Source organism: Urtica dioica, chromosome 5 (genome assembly GCF_054948205.1).
Source record: "Urtica dioica subsp. dioica isolate 48M chromosome 5, U.dioica_male_clone48M_v1_H2, whole genome shotgun sequence".
NCBI lineage: Eukaryota > Viridiplantae > Streptophyta > Magnoliopsida > Rosales > Urticaceae > Urtica > Urtica dioica.
Window position 1 is genome coordinate 34,805,959 of NC_142760.1, and position 23,797 is coordinate 34,829,755.

Sequence of the window (23,797 nt, forward strand, 5' to 3'; positions counted from 1 at the left end):
GATTAATTATACTACTTTTTCCTTTTAATATATCTTTAGTTTTTAAGGCCTAATATTTGTTTTCGCTTAAGGCCTCGCTAGGACTTGGGCCAGCCCTGGGTAGACCCTGACCAGGTCAAATCATTCACCGACAAAGCGGGTAGACACCTCGGCAGCCGTTTGCTTGCCTAGACGCTCGGCCCTAATTTTGGCCAACGAGGCTTCATTGAGGGCTATTGTTTCTTTTGCTGTCTCAGTGTTACCATTGTCACTGTTCTAGTTTAAGGGGCGAATTTTCATCCTATAACAAAGAGCATTATAGCCCATTTTGATTTTGAGCCCCTTGATATAAACTCACTTCATATGAAAAAAAAAAAAAAAAAAAAAAGCTCTAGTAAATGCCCGTAATGATATTTAAGCCCAGTCAATCAAAACCCATTTCACTTGAAGTAACCAATAACGATATTTGAAGCCATTCTTTCAAATCCTTTACTTTGCGGGAAGAAAATGAGTATGAAAGATAAAATAATTTAGAGACAAACTGAATAAATCAAAGAAAGTTATAAAGAAAAACACTACTATAATCTCCACAAGTAATGTGTTATCTTGATTCGAGGGAACTTCGGAATGGGAAAAAACAAATCACAGTAAAGAAGTTTGGAATATAAATATCTTATTGTCACAATAAGAAAAAGGAAATCATTCTGGCAAATATATTGGAAAGGCACGAGAGAGTCTTTATATTACACAACACAAATACACCCTTGTAAATTTGTAATACCGCCAATTGTCAAAAAAGTACTCAATTGAATGCGGAAATCTGATTTGGCAATTTACATCACCTTCGTTCGAGCCAATCACGTCAAAATCCATCTCTTTAAACGTCGTCGTTTTGGCTCTGCTCACCGTCGATAACTGTATCAATCTGCAACTCAAAAGACAAAAGGACTTTATAAACATTGAAACCGGAGACAAATAAATGCACACGTCTCTCTGTCTATATATATATATATATACGTTTTACACAGTCCATTGGTTACCTGGTTTTGAAGTAAACGATTCACTTCTATCAGCTGTGTTTCCTGAGCTCAGAAAAAAAAATATATGAATTATTGAATCCACATCCATGGTCAGTCTCTTTAATCTTTCTTCGAGTTATTTCATGTTTTGTTAAAACCAAAACTACTAAAGAGATGTTGTATAATCAAAATCAAGAAAATGGCAATTCAATTTTCATTTTTCTTTCAATACCTTCTCAGCAAGTTTCTTCAAAGTTTCAACCATTAGTTCCAACTGCAGGGAAACATATAAACAATTTTTTTTTAAATAATAGCTAGTGTTACTTTTTGTAGGATCAATATGCTTCCTTTTTTTTTTAGGTTTGAAATGGATAATATGGGAGAAGATATCTGTAGAAAAATCAAACTGACCTTTCTTTTTCTTGTTTTTTCTAACAACGCATATAGATCTGTTTCAAGGCTTGCTAGATCCTTTACAGATAGTTGTTCGATTATGGGGTCACTGTATTGTAGATTATAGTACACACACAAAAAAACAAAAACACATAACAAATAATTAGCTTTGATAATGTAATCTCAGAAATGACATGTCCGTGTTAAATGCAGTCAAAACACCTTATTGCGGATTTCAAAACTTCATCATTAGTCAAATATCCATCATCAGCTTCTTCAATCTCATACTTCTGCACATATATATTTGTATGAACCAAGAAAGTGCAAAAATAGCAGAGGATGAATTAGCGCTATAGATATGAATACCTTTGATTCACCAGGTAGCTTGTTGAAAGCAGATTCTGCACTGGCAATTCTCTTGTATCGGTTGAGTGTTTTGTCCAAACTGAAAGTGTAATTGTAGATATCTCAGCAATATATAGCCCTGTTAACATAAAGAGTCATCCAAAATGAAATTATCCACAAAAAAAAAAATAAAAAAATAAAAAAAATCACTTCTAATCCAAATCCTATGCCATGTCTTGTTTTTGTTCTTCACACCCAGTCCTGTGAATTATGCTTATACCAAAATAAAAGGATAATCGAAGCTCGAAAAATCAACTTAGATTAGCCTATACTCGGCATATAAGCCCCAGTAAGGAATAATAACAAATTTAGAAGCCAATAGAGACAAGTTTTGGTCTCAAAGAATTATTCTATAGATATAGTCGTTCTGTAGAAAAAACTATATGTTTCAGCCAGAAAGAAAAATTCAACAAAAATTACAATTGGAAAAGAAAAACAGCAACATTTATAAAGCGTATCATTGTATGAACAACTAGCCAAAAAAAAACTTTACTAATAAATGATAGTTTATCTGCCAAATTTATTTCCTTCTCTTTTTATTGGCTCTTCAGAAACTTTAGTAAACTGGCCAAGAGACTGGGAGATTCTTTAGTACTAAATGCTTAGTAACATGCAGTTTTTCAGAAACACATTAGCAAAACTTGAATTCAAACACATTAACAATAGCAAATTTCATTCAAATTTCTTATGCCATTTATGTGAACAAAAGACCCAAAAGAGAATTTTAATGTGTAAATCATTATTGTGTTTGAATTAAGCTTTCCATGCTTATAGAGAACTTCTTTTTGAGAACTTGTTATGGATAACTTATCGTATATATAGAAGGATAACGTAAATATGATGCCTTCGAGCTTAAGAATAACGTAACAGCTTCTCTGAGCTGAACCTCGCTGACCCCGGTGTGTTTTAGCTGCAATTTCTCCTGTTGCAAAGGTGAATCCGACACGAATGTTTGCAATACTAGTATATAAATGTCAATCTTATACGTCAAAGGCTCAAAAGTGATGGCATGCTTATACTTTGGGCTGGATTGTGTTAAAATGAAGCTGCCGAACATAGGTTGTGCATGTGTTTTAGGTTAGGGTCTCACAGCGTTCTAAATGTTTTGGAAAACTTGGGACTGGATAACATCATTGATTGAACGGTTGGATCCCGATTTAGACCATTTCGTTGAGTATTTGAGTTTTATCTAAACTCCTAAAAAATTCAATCATTCTAAGTCCTAATATAAGCATGATAACCATTAACAAATTCCAATTTATAGAACAAGGTTTACTTGCCTAAAACCTTGAAGACTTGGTCTTGCCTAATTTAGATTGCAATTCCAAGTTTAATTAGGATCCGGACTGGACTACTTTATACAACTATAACCGTTGTTAGATGTCTTGGGAACTATAGGATGTGTTGGCACGATACAGAGAGCATTGACGACAATCAGAATATAGCACGTAAAAAAATAAATAGAGCTCTCTAGATACACAGCCATATGGAAACTTGACTTTTAGTAAATTTGAAGTAAATAGCCACAAGATTTTATTAACAAGCGAAAGACATTAACAGTGATAAATATTTGTTAATAAATGTAAATAACCATGACTCCAAGAGCATAAATGGAGTGCTAAAAACGTTCAGACAATGTCACATCATCATAATGACTATTTACTTAAAAATTAAAAAACCTATTTAGCAAATCTCCAAACTTTGGTGGATTAGTCACTCATACCCATATGTTTGATGTGGATTATCATTAATCTTTGTATATAGGCATGGGTATGGTATGAGATACTATTTTGTAACTATTATCTTAGATTTATACATTGTGGATGGCGACGAAGCTTATCCTAATTGTCTCCATAATAAACCTTGCCCTCTATTGTTTTGTAATAATTCCTAAAATTCATAATCTAGGTTGTTTCCCTTTTGGTGATAGATATCATCCGCGGTATTTTACGATCTCCCTAATCTTTTAGTATTTTTAACTGGATCACTAGAATTCATAGGCAATATTGATTCGATATTGATCTCATTCTTTATACTATAATAGTGACCTATACATACATTTTTGGTCAACTACGACATGCTAATGTTGTTCAGAGGCGAATAGCTAGCGTATACTTAAAGTGAAATTTTACCCTAATAAACTATTATTCACATATCCTTTACTACAAGATCACTTGGTAGACTTTTAGAGTTCATAGAACCTCTAGATCTTGCAACACCTCTAGAATTGGTGTTAGATTGAAAATCATACTCCCCATATATATATGGATGTGTCAAAATGCATATTTTTTTCACTCATTGCATTTTGAAGCATCAAAATTGTTCATTTTTCAAGGAAGGATATGATTTTATCCCTTTATCTATTGTGTGGGGGTAAAGATCAATAGAGAAATGTGCGAAAGTATCATGAGATTTCATCTCAAAACCAATTGGCAATGACAGGAGTAACCCATGACATTTATAAACTCTTGTTAGTTCTCATTCATTTTCAATGTAGGATTCCTGATATGCCCTCTCAAGATGGCAGCTCTTTGTGTTCGCTCATCTTGGACCAAATCTCAACGATTGGATCAGATACTCATTCGGGTTTTATGGGCTCTGATACCATGTGAAAGTATCATGAAGTTCCATCTCAAAACTAATTCATATAAACATTTCTCAATTGTGTAATCACCGATAATGCCCCCACTTCAAGCCTCAAATTATCTTATTTCACGGACTTGTGACTTTTGTACAAGAGTACATCACCACGTAATTCTTTCTTTCTATCCTGCTTTGTCCTCATTAACATGACTAGATTTGTTCGCACTTAAACAGGGTTAAAAATTATAAGACAATATTAGTGAGTCTTTGGACCAATTATTGAATATCGTGGTCAAGGTGGAAGAGATTTCAACAATCTTTGTGTTTTCTCAAAGTAGAGACCATTTGATTTGAAAGCGAGTGTTTATGTTTCTTTGAGTATGGACCAATCCATAAATTTATTCCTAGGAAATGTTTGTTCCTAAACTTTGGGTGACCTTTTCGGCCTAGCCGACCTTTCTCAAAGCATAGAAAGTGTCTAGTGTACCCAAACAAATTGTGAACATTTATAGTTTTTCATGGATATATGGGTAATCCTTGATGTACATGTGATTTGTTCTTCTCATGTAGCGTATTATGCATTTGAATGACGTTTTTTTTTTTTGAGTTACTGTAATGTATGTCGCTTTAATAGGTGTAGGATTGTACTAATGCGTCTAATGGAAGTTTGTGTCGACCTCCTTTAAGAACAATGCGAGAAATTTTAGATTTTTTATCTTGAGAAAGGGTGGAGATTTTACTTTTCAATATGGTAGAAATCGGTTCAATAAAGCACAATATCTCTTAAAAACATGAATGGGTGAAGGAAACAAAGGAATAACTCTCACGTCCTACTGCGAGCAAAATGTCACGAGTTGATAAGAGCCTCCCGCATCCATGTAACGGAGCATGGAGGTCTGGAAGATTGTTTAGCTCAAATAACTGCTCGACCCTAGAGAGCTAGACCTATTGAATTGTATGTCCGACGCATACAAGAAGGCTCTCTAAAGTCACTTAGACTAGGGAGCCATCAGGCTCAATGCACCTTTTCATGGCACCTCACCATCTTATTGGGAATATGCAAACTAAGGGGATTGTTGTAAATCGTCTCTCTATAGCTTCTTTACTTGTTATGCAACCCTATAAATAGGAGAGCCATTTCATTCACAAGCATCTAGAATGTCAAGTATTCATCGTAATTGGAGCAATAATACAAAGTTCATGTTTCCTTTAAACACTCACATTCTTGTCTTAATTTCAAAGCTATTCTTTTCGTATTTCGTGGGTTCCAGAATGACTAATCCTAATGAGTGAGCTGAGGCGGCACAGTTTAGTCGAAAAAAACTAAGCCCGTGACAAAAGGCTGGGATATATGATGGTGTGCAAGTTTGTATACTCCATCTCGTACTTATATTAAAAATTATCATTTTTTCGTAACCATTTTCTCGAAAACAACGCTTAAAAAAGAATAACTTTTATGTTGGGAACATGAACTCGTCAATCTGTGAAGAGACCCTTTCAAGCATCTTCCAATGCAAGATCTCTTAATGTATGATATGGATAATGTATGGGTGATTTTTTGTGGGCATTTACCTAGAGTACGAAAGTAAAGTGAATACTATCATTCATTTCTTTCTCCTTGACATCCACACGAGGTATGAGGTAGAGCGATAGACAATGTCTTATAAGTGATCGTATGATAGGTGACTTGAGCAGCCACATTGGTACTTGGCTTATAAAACTTGTCCATGCACAAAGACATTATGGAATTTGGCTAGCCTTCCAACAAGCATGCTCTACCTTGAGCTTCTTATGAAAGATTATATCATAGGCATACTTTCCTAAAATTTGTAGTCGAAGGCACCTTGAAACTTTAGATCAAACCCTAGATAGGGGAACCAAAAAAATTAACAAATAAACCATTAAATGTTTTGCAAACACCGGAAGTATTTTTCCTATGATTAATAAAATTGGTGCATCGATCATTTTAATCAATCTAATTGTGTTAGAGATTGATCCCCTTAAAAATATAGACCATGCAAGGAAAGGAGTAACTTCTAGCGTTAAACGAATGATTAGAGTGAAAATATAACAATCCAAATACATTCGGATAGCAAATACAATACTTATACACTATATATCAATATACCGTTAAACAAAAAACAAGTCTAAACAAATGCATACACAATGATTTTTTTTTTTTTTTTTAAGTTACGAATTATTTTATATATATATATATATATATATATATATATATATATATATATATATATATATCAATCATTGAATATGTATATGTACTTAGATAAGTGGGCTTACTCAAAAGTGATTGAAGACAAAAAGAGAATACATTCGACTTGTACGTCTGCAGTGTGATCCTCACTATGACGTCTCAAAATAGATACTATAGAGCCTTAACGGCTTAATTAAAGTAAGATTCATAATTAGAACTATTACAGCAAACTAATCAATTATGAGAGTTTCTATAGTCTCTGTGGATGGTGTATGTTTCTTTGGATATCTTAATTATAATGAAATAATAAATTATAATATTATAAATAAATTTACATAAAATTTTATCAAATAATTCAATCTATTACAGAGTAACATCATGTAACACCGAATTGCAATAAGGAACACGAATGAAATTATTATAAAATAAAATAAAAATTAATAATTATTTTGTATATTGTGTGAGAGAGTTAGTTTGTCTCTTGACACTCAGATTTCGAATTTATGACAGAATTAAAAGGCAAATTATGAACCCTATTTAGAAGCCCAAGGATTAAGAGAAAAAAGTACCACTGATGGCTAGAATAGTTGAAGAGCTTTCCAGCGGAAGAGAAGACGATGAGAGCGATCTCAACGTCGCACAGAACAGAGATCTCAGAGGCTTTCTTCATGAGACCTTTCCTTCGCTTCGAGAAGGTCACGTTTCGGCTGTGCTTGTCCTCGATTATCTTCATCTCCACTTTTCCTCTTCCCATATCTCCCTCTGTGACAAGTCAAAACCCTAATAAAGTTATGAAAACAGAACATAAAAATGAAAGTCGGTCCTGAAAGACGACCTCGCAAATTCGCCGAGATCGGTGGTCGACACGTGGCGGTTCTCACGTGCCAGAGAGGAGGTTGTTGTTTTTTCCTCTGAGAGAGGAGGTTCAGAGTTTGAAGAGCAGTGTTTTTTTTTTTGTCAGCTTTGTTTTGTTGATTGTGGATATTGATGCCATAATAGGAATTATTTTATTCCGCTGTACAGCTGTCGTTGTTTCATTATGGTAAGATATATGTTACCTGTTTTTTTTTATTACCACAAGCTTTCGAGTTATTTTTTTTTTATCATTGCCGACTTATAATTTTGATAAAACAAATAAATGTAAGTTTAACCGCTGATAACTTAACTTTAACTATGTAAAACAATTCAGCTTTTTTCTTGACATAATATCAAACTCGTGAGTCTCGGGGACGGAAGCCATAAGACAGGCCCCACAAGTTCAGTTGTTTACGATGCTCTCTCGTACATGCAATTGTCGGTATGGAGCAGGTACTCGTCGATTTGTATATTTGTGTTTATGCAATTGAATCGATATATATGTATTTATTTGTGTTAGTATCTATAAATTTACGTTAATGTCAGTATATTTTTTGTTCATTTGTGTTAATATCGGTAATTTTATTTGTCAACAATTTTAGGCTTTGAATTTTTTTTTTCTTTTTTTTTTGTAGCATTTTTCTCCCTTGATTTTGGGAAATGAGTAGGGATGGCAATGGGTACGGGTAAGGCCGGGTACACTTATTCCGTTACCCGTATCCGCTATAATTTTTTACCCGTTACCCGGATTTTGAGACGGGCCGGGTAACGGGGATACCCGCCGGATAAACGGGTTAAAAATGTTGGACCCGTTACCCATTTACCCGGTTTAAAAAAGGGTAGCGGGTCGGGTAGACCCGCTTACCCGTTTATAAAATAAAAATCTATCAACAATATAAAGTTTAAAAATAATATATCATCTTTAGGTAAACATATGATTTATTATATTTTTAAAAACAATGTTTAGAATATATCATCTAATTATGTAAACATATGATTTATTATATTTTTAAATATTTAAAAGTTAACGGGTCGGGTCCCGGGTAACCGGTACGGGATGGCTATTCCGTTACCCGTACCCGGACCCGTTAAAACCTTAACGGGTATTACCCGTTTACCCAAAAATAACGCGTATTACCCGACCCGAATAAATCGGGTAACGGGCCGGAACGCGGGTAACGGGTCAAATTGTCATCCCTATAAATGAGGTTTAAAAAGACGTGAAGTATGGCTTCTTGTTTCCTTTTTTTAGGGAAATGGGTATAAGATAAAACTGTCTTCTGTTTTTTTTTTTTCTTTGATTTCGTGTTGTATACACTTGAACGTGTATATGCTTGTTTATTTTAAACTTCTTTTTTTAATTGATTAAATATTGTTTTTAGTTAATGGAGGATATTATAGTCTGATTTCTCTGGTTAATGTGGATTTATTACTATTATGCAAAATATACTAAACATTGACTATTTAGCCAAATTAAGTTTTTTATTGGCTGTACTGCTGCCCATATTATATTGTACTTACTTTAGACAGTGATTAATTATACTAATGAACTTTGTAAAGTTTATAATTCACTATATTTTCTTTTCACTTCTCTTCTATCATATACTCAATCCATCTACGCATATATTTCATATTCCTAGCATTTTGTGTTTGAGGCGTGTCTATAAAAGAGAATGAAAATGAAGGACGGTTCAATCACTAAGACACTAAAAAAAACAGTCTCTTTAATACGGTTAAACTGGTATTTATTTGTAAAAATGTAAATGTTACATGTTTTTCATCAAAGTGAAACTCGCCTTAAGTCTCAAACTTGGCAAGATAGAGTGTCAAATAAAAAGTAATTACATGTTGCAATTCTAGTGCAAGCATGGCACTTATCACAAGCAGTGATAGATTTATATGAGACCCAGGAAAGTCACGTGATCCCCTCATTTTTTTTTTTTTCATTTTTAATTTATTTAAAAAAAAAGTACCTTAAGAGTTTACAAATTAACCTCACTTGAGATTTTTTTTTTCTTTCAAATTAGCTTCCCCTGATTTTTTTTTTCTTCAAATTTTCCCCCATGGTGAGCTTTTTTGGATCTGATCCTCACAAGTTTCCAAGATTTAAGTCAAAACAAGTTAAACAATCACATTAAGACTTGAGTTATTGATTCATGTATAAGACTCCGACGTCCATAGAATTTTGAAGTTGATTGCTATAACCGGTTAGCGTTAGACCAAATTTTTTGACGAAATCATCTATGCACTCTATAGTAAGCAAATGGCAGCTCAAGTTTCACTAAATTTATGACCCAAGAAATGAGATATAACATTTTGCCAAGTGAACTGTCACAACAAGTATGGCCTACCCTCATTTGGTGTCACAATAAAGAAAGCAACCATCAATGGATCTTTGCTGAAAACATAGATAGATGTCAAAGTCGCGTTATTCATATTCATAAATTATTCACAAACAAGTTCATAAATCTTCAACAAAAAAAATCATGTTCTTTGAATATTTATTGACATCTAAAAATTTATTGACAAACATGTCAAGAAACTTAGAAAGAAATTTTTAGATTCTTTTAAGATTTATTGACATCAAATAAATTATTGACATTCATGTATATAATTCTTTAAAGACGAAAATTTCCAGATTTGAAAAAACTTTTAAAATAATAATAATAATAATAATAATAAACATCGAAATCATATGCTTAACTTCACATACCACTTGATTTCCCGTAAAAACATATATTTAATGTAAAGTCATAAAGCCTATACATAAAAAATGAAGAATGAATTCAACAATATGAAGAACAAATATATATGAATAACTAAAATGAACCAAACTGTTGCCTCTAACCAGTTCGATGGATGTGAGGAGAAAGAACCCAACTCAGCCGGGCGCGCGTGCGCGCGTGCGAGAGAGAGAGAGAGAGAGAGAGAGAGAGAGAGAGAGAGTATTTTTGGTAACCAAAACATTTATCGTTCTTATGGTATGGTCTAGTTTTGGGAATTAATGGATTTTGGTCAATTTTTTTTTCTAAATGGTCATAGTTGTAGAATTATCCCATCTTAAAGAGTAGTAAATGGGCATAGAATATAGGAAAATGGACAAGACTATTAGTTGCTATAAAGATTTATCTCAAAATCAACTTAAACCATAATTTAGATAATTCTATTAGTAAAAATTGGAAAGATAAATCTTTGAATACTTTTCTACCCTTCTCTTTTATTTTCTTTATTTTTTCTCCTATCTTGATCTCTAACTATCTCTATTAGCTTTCTCTCTTTCTTTTTTTTTCTGAGATTGAACTTATTTCTCTTTTTTTTATCAGACTCTACTCTCTCTCTCCACCATGCAGCTCCACCTTCGTCATGGCCAAAATCAACGGCTCATCGGAACCCCCTAAACGAATATCCGACAGTTTCAAAAATTTGCTCTCGCTTTAAGAACCAAGACCGTCGAGTTCTTCGCCGAGGAAGACGATGATGGATTGAAAGATAAACCTAGGCTTGTTTGACAATTTGTTGACATATATGTCAATAAATCTAAGCTAGTTTGATATGTTCTTGTTTGACTACTTGTTAACATATATGTCAACAAGCGATACGATTAGTTGACATATATGTCAACAAATGACATAACCAAGATCTCCGAGTTCTTCGCCGAGGAAGATGAGGATGGGCCGGAAGATAAACTTGGACTTGTTTGATGATTTGTTGACATATATGTCAACAAAATTTGGGCTAGTTTGATATGGGCTTGCTTGACGATTTGTTGGCATATATGTCAATAAATTAGTCAACGAATGACATAATTTATTGACATACAAGTCAACAAATTATACAATTTGTTGACATGTATGTTAACAAGCGACACAATTAGTTAACATATATGTCAACAAATGGCATAGTTTGTTTATATACATATCAACAAATTGTTGACATAATTGCTGTCAAATCTATACTAGTTTTACATGCTCATGTAGTAAATAAAAAATATTGTATTTCAAGGGAGTTTCGAGTCTGAAAAATTATAATATTTTAATTTATAATTCTTTTATACAGAAAAAAAAAGGTTTAGGAATGTGAAAAAATCAATCGATCAAGTGATTTAGCGAGTTGAAGGATGGCATTTTGACTCTTCCTACATCCTTCGAATGTCTGAACGCAGATGAACCAGACAATTTGTTAACAAATCAAGATCCCGAATTTTACAAACCCTATCTCCAATTCTTAGCTGAATTAAACCAAAAATCGTACAATTTTTTTCTCTCCTTTTCTCTAAAACACCATGATTCATTCTACCCCTAATCATGCACTTCATAACCACAAAAGAAAAGTAGAAGAAGAACACTACAACAAATACAAATACAAAAAAAAAAAAAAAACAATTTTAGCCGCGACATGTCGTGGCTATATAGCCGCAACATGTTGCGGCTGTATCTAATTTCAATTTTTCTTTCAGCCGGAAATTTCTTTGCGCTTATATATTTAGGGATTTTTAATAGTTGTGACATATGTCACGGCTGATTACTGTATAACGGCCTATAATCGTGATGGTAGCCGCGATTTTTCGCGAGTATTATTAGGCCTAAAAAGGTTTTTTTTCTTTCATACTCTCTCTCTTTCTCTCTCTCTAAACTTCACTCTGACCGATTCACCACCACGTCCGATTCCAACCACGAATCACCCACAACTCCCCACCAAATCACGACCACCACTAATTCTAACCATACATTATGCCCAAACCACAACCACCACCTCATATATCTCAAATCCCCATAATCACTCCTAAACCCTAAACTCTGACCATTGCCGCCACCCCGCCGTCTTCTTTCGCTCAGGTTCACTCTGGGCAGTTCTTCATATGGTCGTCCAGGTCCACACTACCTCAGGTATGTATATCTCTATATCTGTGTAACTCATTCCATCTTCATGAATCTATGTAACTCCTTCCATCTTCATGAATCTCTCTCTCTCTCTCTCTCTCTCTCTCTCTCTCTCTCTCCCTCTCTCTCTCTCTCTCTCTCTACATAATAGTTGCGTCTGTGTATGTGTTTGGTGTGTGTATGTTTGGTATGTGTGTGTTGTGTGTGTATGTGTCCATGTGTGTACCTATGAGTGTGTGTATCACAAGGATCCTGACGATTTTGAAGAACCGTCTCCGAGTAAAGAGCGCTATTACGATCAGCTACAAGACCTCATCGCGGATCTCAAATCCGAGTTGTAACTAGGTGCAAAGAATTTTCGTCATTATTATTCCTTGTTTCACTGATGCATATCGAAGTCATGAACTAGTGGACACTGAAGTCGTTTACCTAACTATTGAAGATTTTGAAGAGGTCTCAACTGGGAGAAATCAAAATTACATAAACGCACTATAAGGTGAAAGCAAAGCAAAAGCATTTTGGAATGGGATATGAGATGATAGAAGTTTGAAAGAACGATTACGCATTGTTTTTTTAAAGAACGAGAAGGCAGATGTGTGCCCATTTGAAGCGAAAGTAGATGGAAGGTGAAGTGGCTCAACAAGAAAATTCCTAAAAATTATGAAGTTATTTTCCGTTTAAGGATCGATTGAGAGGATTGTACGCTTGTCGACATATGACTGTTGAAATGCAGTGGTATGATAGAAAACGTGTCAAAGAGGTGGGAGTACTACATCATTTTTTAGATGCGTCGGCATGGAAATAGCTGGACATGATGTACCCCAAATTTGCAGCAGAGCCAAGGAACATTCGGTTTGGACTCACTGCGGATAGGTTCAACCCTTTCGGAGAAATGAGTCTATCGTACAACATGTTGCCCGTGGTGTCAATTGCCTATAACCTCCCTCATTTGTTGTGCATGAAACTATTATATAAGATGTCGCCGCTACTCATTCTTGGTCGCAGCGCGCCGGGGATAGACATGGTTATTTTTCTACAACCGCTAGTTGAAGGAGTTGTAGGAAGAAGGAGTTGTGATGTGAGATGAAGCTAGCGATAGTATTTTCAAGATACGCATTGCAGTGCTTTGGACAATAAATGATTTTCCAACAAGATGGAGTGGACAAGGGTATTATGGATGCCCTACGTGTAATAAAGATATGCCTTTGTTGCGTTGTAGAAGCATAGTCGTCTACTACGACCAACGTCAGTTTTGGCCAGCTGGACACCCGATGAGAAAGAGCATAAACTTCAAAGACCGAAACGAGATAAAATTTCCGCCAAAGAAGTTTTTAGCGATGGACATACTTGAACAGTTGCGACTCATTCATTAAGCAATACGGGAAAACACATTGACTTTATTGAAAAGAAACGAAAATGTGGACCGAGCAAGATGAGTTAAAGCGATAAGAGCATTTTCTATAGGTTTCCATATTGGTCTCTGTTGCGTCTTGGGTGACTCCTTGGTCTTATGGAAGTCATTGTGTCTCGCTCATCGGCTGAGGTAGAGTATCATGCAATTGTTGTAGCTACGAGTGAAGTTCTTTGGTTGAAACACATCGAGATCGACTATCATTTCGTGCGTCATCATCTCCAATATGGCGTGTTAAAGCTCCTTTCAGTTCGGACTCATCAACAACTTGCTGACCAAGCCACTTTCCACGCATGTGCTAAAGACCTTCAGGTGCAAGGTGTCTTTATTTGACATATATCATCTACCTTGAGGGGAGGTATTAGAGAGTAAAACGGTGTAGTTTTAGTTTAGCTCTCTTATTTTGTTTTTAGCTCACAGTACATACACGTTGCATTCTGTCATTTGACGTAGTCGTGAAGTTAGTTACGAGGTGGCCGAGGAGGCTTTCATGGTTGTGGTGGTCTCGTCAGGTTTCTAGAAAGAAGCGCAAAGGATTCGACATAATTTCTCATAGTAATGATAAATAATTTGAAGAAAAAAAATATTAACATTAAATTTGAGAGCATTTAAGAATTCCAATGACAATTTGTGGTGTCTACGACAACTAGTAAAATTTGCGGTAAAGTACATCACATCGGCCTTAAAAAAAGATTACATCACATTGTGTACTATTATAATGATGACAATAAATGACTCACTCGTAAATTGATGATGATCTAAATGGTGATTAAGAAGTAGTGGCACAAACTGTAATTATTTTTCCATGCAAATGGTAGTGAAGTCTTTATAATTTATATCGACACAATACCATAGTAAAATGACTTTAGATGAACAGTGCTCCTTTCTTGACTTTCATATTATAATAGTTTCTCGGTCATGTCCTTATGTAAGTGCATGAATTATTATTGTTTTTAGTATAATTTTCCACCTTGTTATATGTTATAATTAGTGTAATAGTGTTTGCGATAACACATCTTGTGTTTTAAGTGTTTACGTGTGCAATAGGTGATGGTGGACTCTTTTAGAGTTTGAACACTAATTAGTAGGAAGAAAATGGATCAGCCACGCTGAAGATGGAGCAAACAGAGTGACACGTCTTTGTAATGTGGTACAACATTATGTAATGCGGTACACTACGAAATCAGATTGGTGCTTATTTGCATGATTCGGTATGTGTACGAACAAATATGTTCCGTGGTACAAGCCCGTTACGAACTCAACTTGAGCAAATAAAAGCCCATTCGGAATTTTTTTTTGAAAAGGGACTCCGAGAAATTTAGGCCTAACACACTTAGACCACGATTTTGTGACTTGTAGAAGGGCAGATAGAAGATTTTGGAGAGACGTGTTTCAACTCGGAGGATTTGATCACCAAAGCAAATATTCGAGCCATCAATCTTCGTCGTATTTCTCGGTCGTTCTCTTTTCTCTTCTTTATCATGAATTGCGCGAGAGATGTGGAAATTGGGGACGATTTGAACTCGGTGGTTCCGGGATTCTCATAAAAAGTTTTCAAACCCCTTTTAAATTTTGTTTGCGGGAATCTCGAGAATCACTAGGTTTTATATAAGATTTTAACTTACGCTAACCGAATTTTGGTTTGCGGAAACCGACCGAGTTCTTCCTGGACACCACATTTTTGGACGTATCAGTACCGATACCAGCAGTTCACGAGTTCCCGCATGGTAACCGACCGATTTTCCAGTACCTCAAACCTTGCAATCAACAAGTCCACAATGTCTTTTAATCCTTGTTTTACCCAAAAGGGAACCTATATTTCAAAAGATGTAATGCTGTGTTTCTAATATTAAAAAAATCACTTGAAACAATGTGATTCAATCTCTTACGTGCTCAATTTTTTTTCTTTTTATTTCATTTTTTATCATAATAAATTAATATGAATTTAATGATTTGATAAACTAATAATAAAAGCATTAATTCATAAAACTAAAAAGCACCAATAAATGCCTGAAAATAAAGTATCACTACTTGTGAGCAGGATGATCGTATATTATGGTACTCCTCCTAATCAACCTTTACTTTCATCTAAAGAAAGCGTGGAGAAGAGAGTGTGAAGGCAAGAGGGAGGAAGACAGAGTAGGAAGACTTAGGAAAACAGAGATAAATTAAACACAAAATTAGACAAATAAGTCACCGAAAGTCTAAAAATTGCTAGATAGCCAACATTTTGTAGATTTTTTTGTAAATAGCCACCTCAACTTATTTACGGTACTCAAAAAGATAAAAATATCCAAAAACATTCTCTCTTATTTTGAGTTTTTTTTTTTTTTGTCTTTTTTAGTGTTGTAAATAAATTGAGGTGGTTATTTACATAAAATTTACAAAAATTTAGCTATTATACAAAACGTTATAAGTTAAATTGCTATATAGTTAAAATATGCTAAATTAAAAGGGGAGGCTTTTTTTTAGAGGAACAACGATAATGAGGAAGAAAGTCATTAGTAGATTTGACCTAGCTTTTAATAGCCGGATTTTTACTTCTAAGAGCATAAAAAAAAAATATAAAGAGGGGCAAATTCAAATCGCCTAAATTTTCACAAAAATTAGAATAGATTATTCACTTCTAAAGAGAAAAAAATTAATACCCGAGAATCGAGTTGATATATTTTATATTCTCTCTAAAGTGTAACAGCGGACCGTTACTTCTAATTAAAAGTCTAAAAACACATCTAATCAGAACGGATTGTTGCTTCTAAAAGGTATCTGCTTCTAAAACAGACAACTTTTGACAACCGGTGTTTGACGTTCTTCTCCGTCTTTTAACAATAAAATGGGGCTAATCACGAAATTTTCTTCCTTGCTATGTCAATTTTCACGTGTTTATTATGCTATGTCTATTTGGGTCTATATCTATTTGGAACAGCCATGTAAATACCAACTGGTTGATCGAAATATAATTTGTTTATTAGTATATAACTTGGGTATTTATACTATGTACGAGTAATTATTGAAGTATCCTTTTATTACGTATGACATGTACAGACATTCTATATATCTACTACTAAAAGAGAGTTCGTATGAACCAGTAAATTTTGTCTTATCTTACGTTTTATAAATAATAGTTATCTGATATTATTTAAAGCAGAGATAGATATAAATGAATAAATTGTATATAACTACTAAATAAATAATAAGATATATCTACTAAAAGAGAGTTCGCATGAACAGTAAATTTTGTCTTATCTTATGTTTTATAAATAATAGTTATCTGATATTATTTAAAGCAGATATAGATATAAAGGAATAAATTGTATATAACTACTAAATAAATAATAAGATATATCTACTAAAAGTGAGTTCGCATGAACAGTAAATATTGTCTTATCTTATGTTTTATAAATAATAGTTATCTGATATTATTTAAAGCAGAGATAGATATAAAGGAATAAATTGTATATGACTACTAAATAAATAATAAGACGGTTGTCCACACTTACTTCAAAACAAAGCCATGTTCAATTCTAAAATCAAAGTTATTTAAAATTGTTATCTTTATCTTATATAGCAGCATGTGGTGAAGTTTACGTGTGTTGTAACTCACACTTTTTACGACTTGACTATAGATATTTATAGAGGACTCAAATTCCAATGAACTCAAATTTATCTGCTATGATGCTTCTGTTTAAATTTATTTAACTGCATGCACATTTGTGTACGTGTTTATATATCCTTTTGCTGTAAATAATATTCTTTTTTAATTGTTGATGACTCACTCTCTGCTACTACTACTATAAATCGTCTTCCTATTACTGCTGCTTATACAACCACACGCACCCTGAACAAAAAAAAATAAAAAAATTTAAAAAATTTATAAAAAAATAATAAAAAAAATCCTTATTTGCTTCATAAACCGTTGTTATTTTCAGCATATCTTATATCGTTTTTTTTTTTTTAAAAAAACACATATTCCCTGATTGTTAAAGCTTTGCTATTGTTAATATATTTCCTTCATTACAAAAAAAAAAAAAAAAAAAAAAAAAAACACCTAAAAAAAACATCTTATTGCCTTACTTCTTAAAGCTTTTTTGTTGTCAATATCTTTCCTTCATTTAAAAAAAAAAAAAAAAAAAAAAAAAAAAAAAAAAACCCCTCTTATTTCCCGTTCTTGAAGCTTAGCTATTGTCGATATCTTTTTTTCATAATAAAAGAAAAAAAAAAACTGCAACTGCTATCCGCTTACAACGCATTACCATCTTTCAAAGTTGGACTAGGTACAACCTATTACTTTTTTGCTATTTTAAAAATTTTATTTCATTGGAATAATACAATATTCTAATCAAATACTAATAATACATATTTTCTAATGGTTTTTGCTCATGATACTTCCATTTTGCTCTACGGTGTTATATTTTTTTGAGGAGGTGGTCATATTATTATTTTCGCACACATAAATCATCATTTAGCGAGATTTCTTCTACACTAAGGTAAGAAAAAATTAAGCATAGTTTTTTATCTATTACATTGGACTTAGTCTAGAAATGAGGTGAATGGACATGTTCATATATGGAGTAATGAATTTATTCAGTTAATATGAAACTTGATTCATAGATATGTATGACTTGAGATAGAATATATATATAATAAAAAGCTTTTGAAAAAATTGCATGCAATCTTTAAGAGTTTGGTAAATTAACTCATAAACTATTATAAACTTCATGAAATTTGAATATATATTAATATTAGGCACATGATTTCGAGTTGTAAATATTGAATTCTCAACATAATTTTTTATATAATAATAGGATAAATGATTTGTTTAATTGATATAAATTTTACAACAAAATAAAATAACTCCCTTATATGAATATAAAGTAGTTTTTCGTCCAAAAATTTCGTAGTCTTATTATAATATAATTTACTGCCAAGAAATCGTTCATAGTGTTTTAGAATATACAGCCAATCATTCTTAGCTAAGTTCTTGATTGACAATAACAATACCTTAAACGGTTTGTAATGGGTATAAATTTGATGATAAAATAATGAAAACTAAATCATGAGTGTTTTTTTTCTTCCTCAAGAAATCATGAGTGCTTATTTGTGTTATTATTTTGTTTTCAGATAGTGACTTTTAGTCTGCTCATTCGTCTTGCAGTGCTTATTTCTTTACAAAATAATCACGTCTTATTGTGACGTAAATATTTCCAATTATTAGCCTAATAATTGTATACTCATGTTATGTTCGTTTATCTGCGTCAAGATTGGTTTCTTATTTTATTTTTTTAATTTAACATTGTCATTTGTCACTATATTCGTACTGAGCAATATATATTGATCATATAATTAGTTCTCAATGAGTTGAATATATAACATTAGCGCTTCTTTCTTTTCAGATAGTTGATCTTTTAGTGTGGTCGTCGGACTTACGCTCTGCTAATTTCTTCAATAAATCACGCATTATTCAAGTAAGTTGGTTGTGTATAATTTTTTAAGTTTTAAAAAAATTTCCGAATGTTTAAGTAGTTTGATATTATTTTTCCGCTAGCTACATTTTTTATTTTCATTTGCAATTATTTTTATTTTCGTATATATTAACTAATATTGATCTCAATATTATTTAACTTTTATTGGATAATAGTTGTGATTAATTGAAGATATGTACCGATCACTTATTTATGTTACTATTTTGTTTCCAAAAAGCTATCTTAAGACCTATCTGCAGTTTGAGCGTGATATTATAGTGCTGCTTCATTTGACGCATCACGTATTATACATGTAAGTTGTTTCATTTATTTGATATTTGCATCATTAAGTATTATACATCAGATATAGTTGTCTATATAAATCTGTTTATTCTTAGTTATGTAAATAACTATTGTTTCATGTTTCTTTCTCAAGTATTTATAAACCATGGTTAGAAAACGTATAGATTCAATTTTAGGTCTTCCTGATCGCTCACAAAACAAAAAACGTAGACTTACAAGTGCATTGAAACACTTGACAGGGAGTACAAAAGACTTTGAAAAGCAAATTTTAAACCCCGCTACTGAACTACCAAGTCCATCATCTCATAGTACAACTACAACGACAACATCATTGGAGGACTTATACTTGGATTTGGGAACCTGTGAATATTGTTGTCAATATTGTGGTGCATTATTTTGGTTTAATGAAAGTTCAAACAACAGTGATCCACCAAGGTATAATTTATGTTGTCAAAGAGGAAAAGTAAAATTACCCTTATTAAAAGAGAGCCCTCATATCCTAGATCATTTATTGGACTATCACGGTGGATCATAAAGTATATATTATAGAAAAATATTCGAATGTTAAATTCAATGTTAGCTTTTACATCATTTGGAGCAAACGTAGATTTATATATAAATAATACTCATGGTCCTTATATATTTAAAATATGTGGTCAAGTATATCATTTATTGGGATCTTTACTACCTACTGATGACAAACCTCCGAAATTTTCACAATTGTATATATATGATACCGACAATGAAATCCAAAATAGAATGTCAACCCTTACATTTGATGATCCTTCAAGATTTATAACTGAATCGATTCTTCAAAAATTAATTAACATGTTAGATGAAACAAATATATTAGTCAAAGTGGTCAGAACTATTAGAGATTGATATAATTAAACAAACGTTTCATGTATACGACTTCGACTTTTAGGCCGTCGAAATTCAAATTCTAATCAATATGATCTACCAACATTAAACGACATCGGTGGATTAACAGTTGATGATATAGGAGAATATGAAAAAGGAAAAGACATAATAGTAGAAACACAATCAAATAATTTACAAAGAATTACGAAATTATACCCCTCATACATGTCATTGCAATATCCATTATTGTTTGCCTATGGGGAAGATGGATACAGAATCGATTTGAAAGGGAATACTAATCATTTGGAAAAGAAACCTGTCAGGAAAAGAATTCCAATTAGAGCTTTTTATTGTTACCAATTACAACAACGTTCTAATCTCAAAAATACTTTTCTGAGAAGTGGTAGATTATTTCAACAGTATTTAGTTGACGTTTATGCCTCAGTAGAAGAAGATCGATTAGATTTTGTTAGAAAAAATCTAAAAAGTTGAGATAAGAAATCTATCAAGGTATCCAAGATGCTATTAATAGAGGAGATACTGATGCAAATACGATAGGAAAAAAAATTATTCTTCCATCAAGTCATACTGGAAGCCCTAGATATATGGTACAAAATTATCAAGATGCAATGACGATTTGTAGAGAATATGGAAATCCTGATTTATTCGTAACATTTACATGTAATCCAAAATGGCCAGAAATTACAAGAGCATTATCAGTCATTCCTGGCCAAAAATCCGAAGATAGACCTGATATAACAACAAGAGTGTTCAAAATGAAACTAGACCAAATACTTAAAACTATTAAATTAGATAATATATTCGGTCCAATTATTGCTTATTTATATGTTGTTGAATTTCAAAAAAGAGGATTACCACATTGTCATTTTTTATTTTGGTTACATCCTGAAAATAAAATACATGATCCACCCCAAATAGATAGCATAATTTCAGCTGAGATACCAAATCCAGTGACTGGCTTATTGGGATATAATGTAGTCACTGAATTTATGATACACGGACCATGTGGTCTAGCAAAAACAAATGTTGCATGTATGAAAAATTATGTATGCTCTAAAAGATTCCCGAAACAATTCCAAAATGACACAACAATTGATGAAAATGGAATTATTCACTATAAACGTAGAAACACGAATCTTTTTTCAGAAAAAGAACATATCAAATTAGATAATAGATTTGTTGTACCTTATAATATGGAGCTTTGTCTAAAATTCTATGCTCATATAAATACTGAAATTTGTTCACAATCAATGTTAGTAAAATATTTATTCAAATACTTAACAAAAGGACCTGATCGTACAAGAGCAGTTTTTGAAGATAATATATGCTCAGAAAATTCATTACAAGAAAATATAATACAAGTAGACGAAATTAAAAACTATATTAATTGTCGTTACATTACACCATATGAATCTATCTGGAGATTGTATGAATATCCTATACACCATAGAATGTCAGCTATTCAAAGATTATCGATTCATTTACCACGTACATAAAATATTACATATCGTTCAGATCAACAACTTGAAAATATTTTAAAACAACCCGGAATTCAAAAAACAACTTTAACAGAATGGATGACAACAAATAAATATCACATTGAAGCCAGAGATCTTATGTACACACAATTTCCAAAGAAATGGGTTTGGAACAACAGAGATAAAATATGGACGCCGAGACATTTTGGTCATACGATTGGACGTACGTATTATGTTCATCCAAATTCAGGAGAGTTATATTATTTACGAGTACTATTGAATCACAAAAAGGGTGCGACTAGCTTTGAATCCCTTCAAACAATTGATGACACCATATATCCAACATTTCAAGCCACATGCAATGCCTTGGGATTATTAGGCGATGATAAAGAATGGAATGATTCAATTTTAGAAGCTGCAGTTATCTCAACGTCTACACAGTTAAGACAATTATTTGTTTTAATTTTATTATTTTGCAATGTAAATGATCCAACAAAATTATTTGACAAATATTGGAAACTCATGACAGATAATATAATATTTAGAATTCGTAAATTATTCAACAATAACCATTTTCAAATACCTGATCATGAATTATATAATTTTGTATTGTATGAAATAGAAAAAATATTAAATATCAATTCATCAACTTTGAAAAATTACAACCTACCTCTACCAAAACAATCATTACTTGATGAATTAAATAATAAACTTTTGAGAGATGAGTTAAATTACGATAGAAATAAATTAAAAGAAGATAATTTAAAATTACTTAGTCATATGAATGAAGAACAAAAAGCCATATATGAAATAATTATAACTTCAATTACAAACCACGATCAAAAGTTATATTTTATTTGTGCACATGGGGGAACAGGAAAAACGTTTCTATGGAACACTATTATTACTAAAGTAAGATCAAATAATGAAATTGTTCTAGTTGTCGCATCATCAGAAATAGCATATTTATTATTACCAAATGGGAGAACAGCACATTCTCGATTTAAAATACCATTATCGGTAGATAAATTTTCTACATGTTTTATAAAAAAGCAAACACAATTAGCAAAATTAATTGAAAAAACGTCGCTTATATTATGGGATGAAGCACCAATGAACAACAAATATTGTTTTGAAGCCTTAGATAAATCATTACAAGATTTGAGAGATAACTGCAACACAACATTTGGAGGAATGACTACTATTTTAGGCGGTGATTTTCGTCAAATCTTACCTATTATAACATCAGGATCTAAAGAAAATATACTCAATGCTACTTTGAATTCTTATTTATGGGGACATTTTAATATCTTAACTCTAACAAAAAATATGCGACTTACCCGACATAATATATCTTCAGAAGAAAAAGTTGCCATATCAGAGTTCTCATCTTGGATTTTAAATATTGGTGATGGCACTATAGACGGAATCAAGGATTCGGAAAATGAAGATGCAACATGGGTAAAAATACCTGAGAAATATTTAATACAGTGTGATTCGGATCTCATTCAAAACATTTCAAATACAATATACACTGATTTCCTTACTAATTTTAACAATATTGAATATTTAAAAGATCGAACAATTGTAGCCCCAAGAAATAAAACCGTTGAACAAATAAATCAACACATTTTATCATTACTTCCCACTGATTCCAAAACTTACTATAGTTGCGACACAATTTCACCGTCACATGGTAACGTGGACGAACTAAATCTTTTATATCCCGAGGAATTTTTGAATTCACTCAATTTCAATGGATTGCCACCACATGAATTAACTCTAAAAATAGGCACACCCATCATGTTATTACGAAATTTAAATCAATCTCTGGGACTATGTAACGGAACCTGACTAGCTACTAATCACACAATTGACAAACAGAATAATTGAAGGACAAATAATCAATTCTGACAATACAAATGACAAGGTCTA

General features: G+C 32.5%; 2 protein-coding genes across 2 annotated transcripts; one reads left to right on the forward strand and one right to left on the reverse strand.

Moving 5' to 3' along the window:
- Window positions 1-621: 621 nt before the first annotated feature.
- Window positions 622-7,583, reverse strand: LOC149398075 (transcription factor CAULIFLOWER-like). Its single transcript, XM_089614714.1, has 8 exons — window positions 7,427-7,583; window positions 7,161-7,353; window positions 1,758-1,836; window positions 1,614-1,681; window positions 1,410-1,500; window positions 1,231-1,272; window positions 1,020-1,061; window positions 622-904 (listed from the first exon to the last, which is right to left on the reverse strand). Exons 2-8 carry the CDS (start codon window positions 7,343-7,345, stop codon window positions 857-859), a joined length of 555 nt encoding a protein of 184 aa, XP_089470840.1. The 5' UTR covers window positions 7,346-7,353; window positions 7,427-7,583; the 3' UTR covers window positions 622-856.
- A 12,064-nt stretch (window positions 7,584-19,647) lies between these two features.
- On the forward strand, window positions 19,648-20,384 carry LOC149398076 (uncharacterized). The gene is given in 2 exon segments (XM_089614442.1): window positions 19,648-20,050; window positions 20,053-20,384. Coding segments are annotated over 2 exon segments (735 nt in total).
- Window positions 20,385-23,797: the final 3,413 nt, after the last annotated feature.

Bases quoted from the DNA above. Each gene is read 5' to 3' on its own strand.
- LOC149398075 (XM_089614714.1), bottom strand. From the start codon at position 7,345: ATGGGAAGAGGAAAAGTGGAGATGAAGATAATCGAGGACAAGCACAGC. The intron at 1,501-1,613 runs GTGTTTTGACTG...TCTACAATACAG, and splicing joins GTTTTGAAATCCGCAATAAG to TGACCCCATAATCGAACAAC. The intron at 1,062-1,230 runs GTATTGAAAGAA...TTCTGAGCTCAG, and splicing joins TGAAGAAACTTGCTGAGAAG to GAAACACAGCTGATAGAAGT.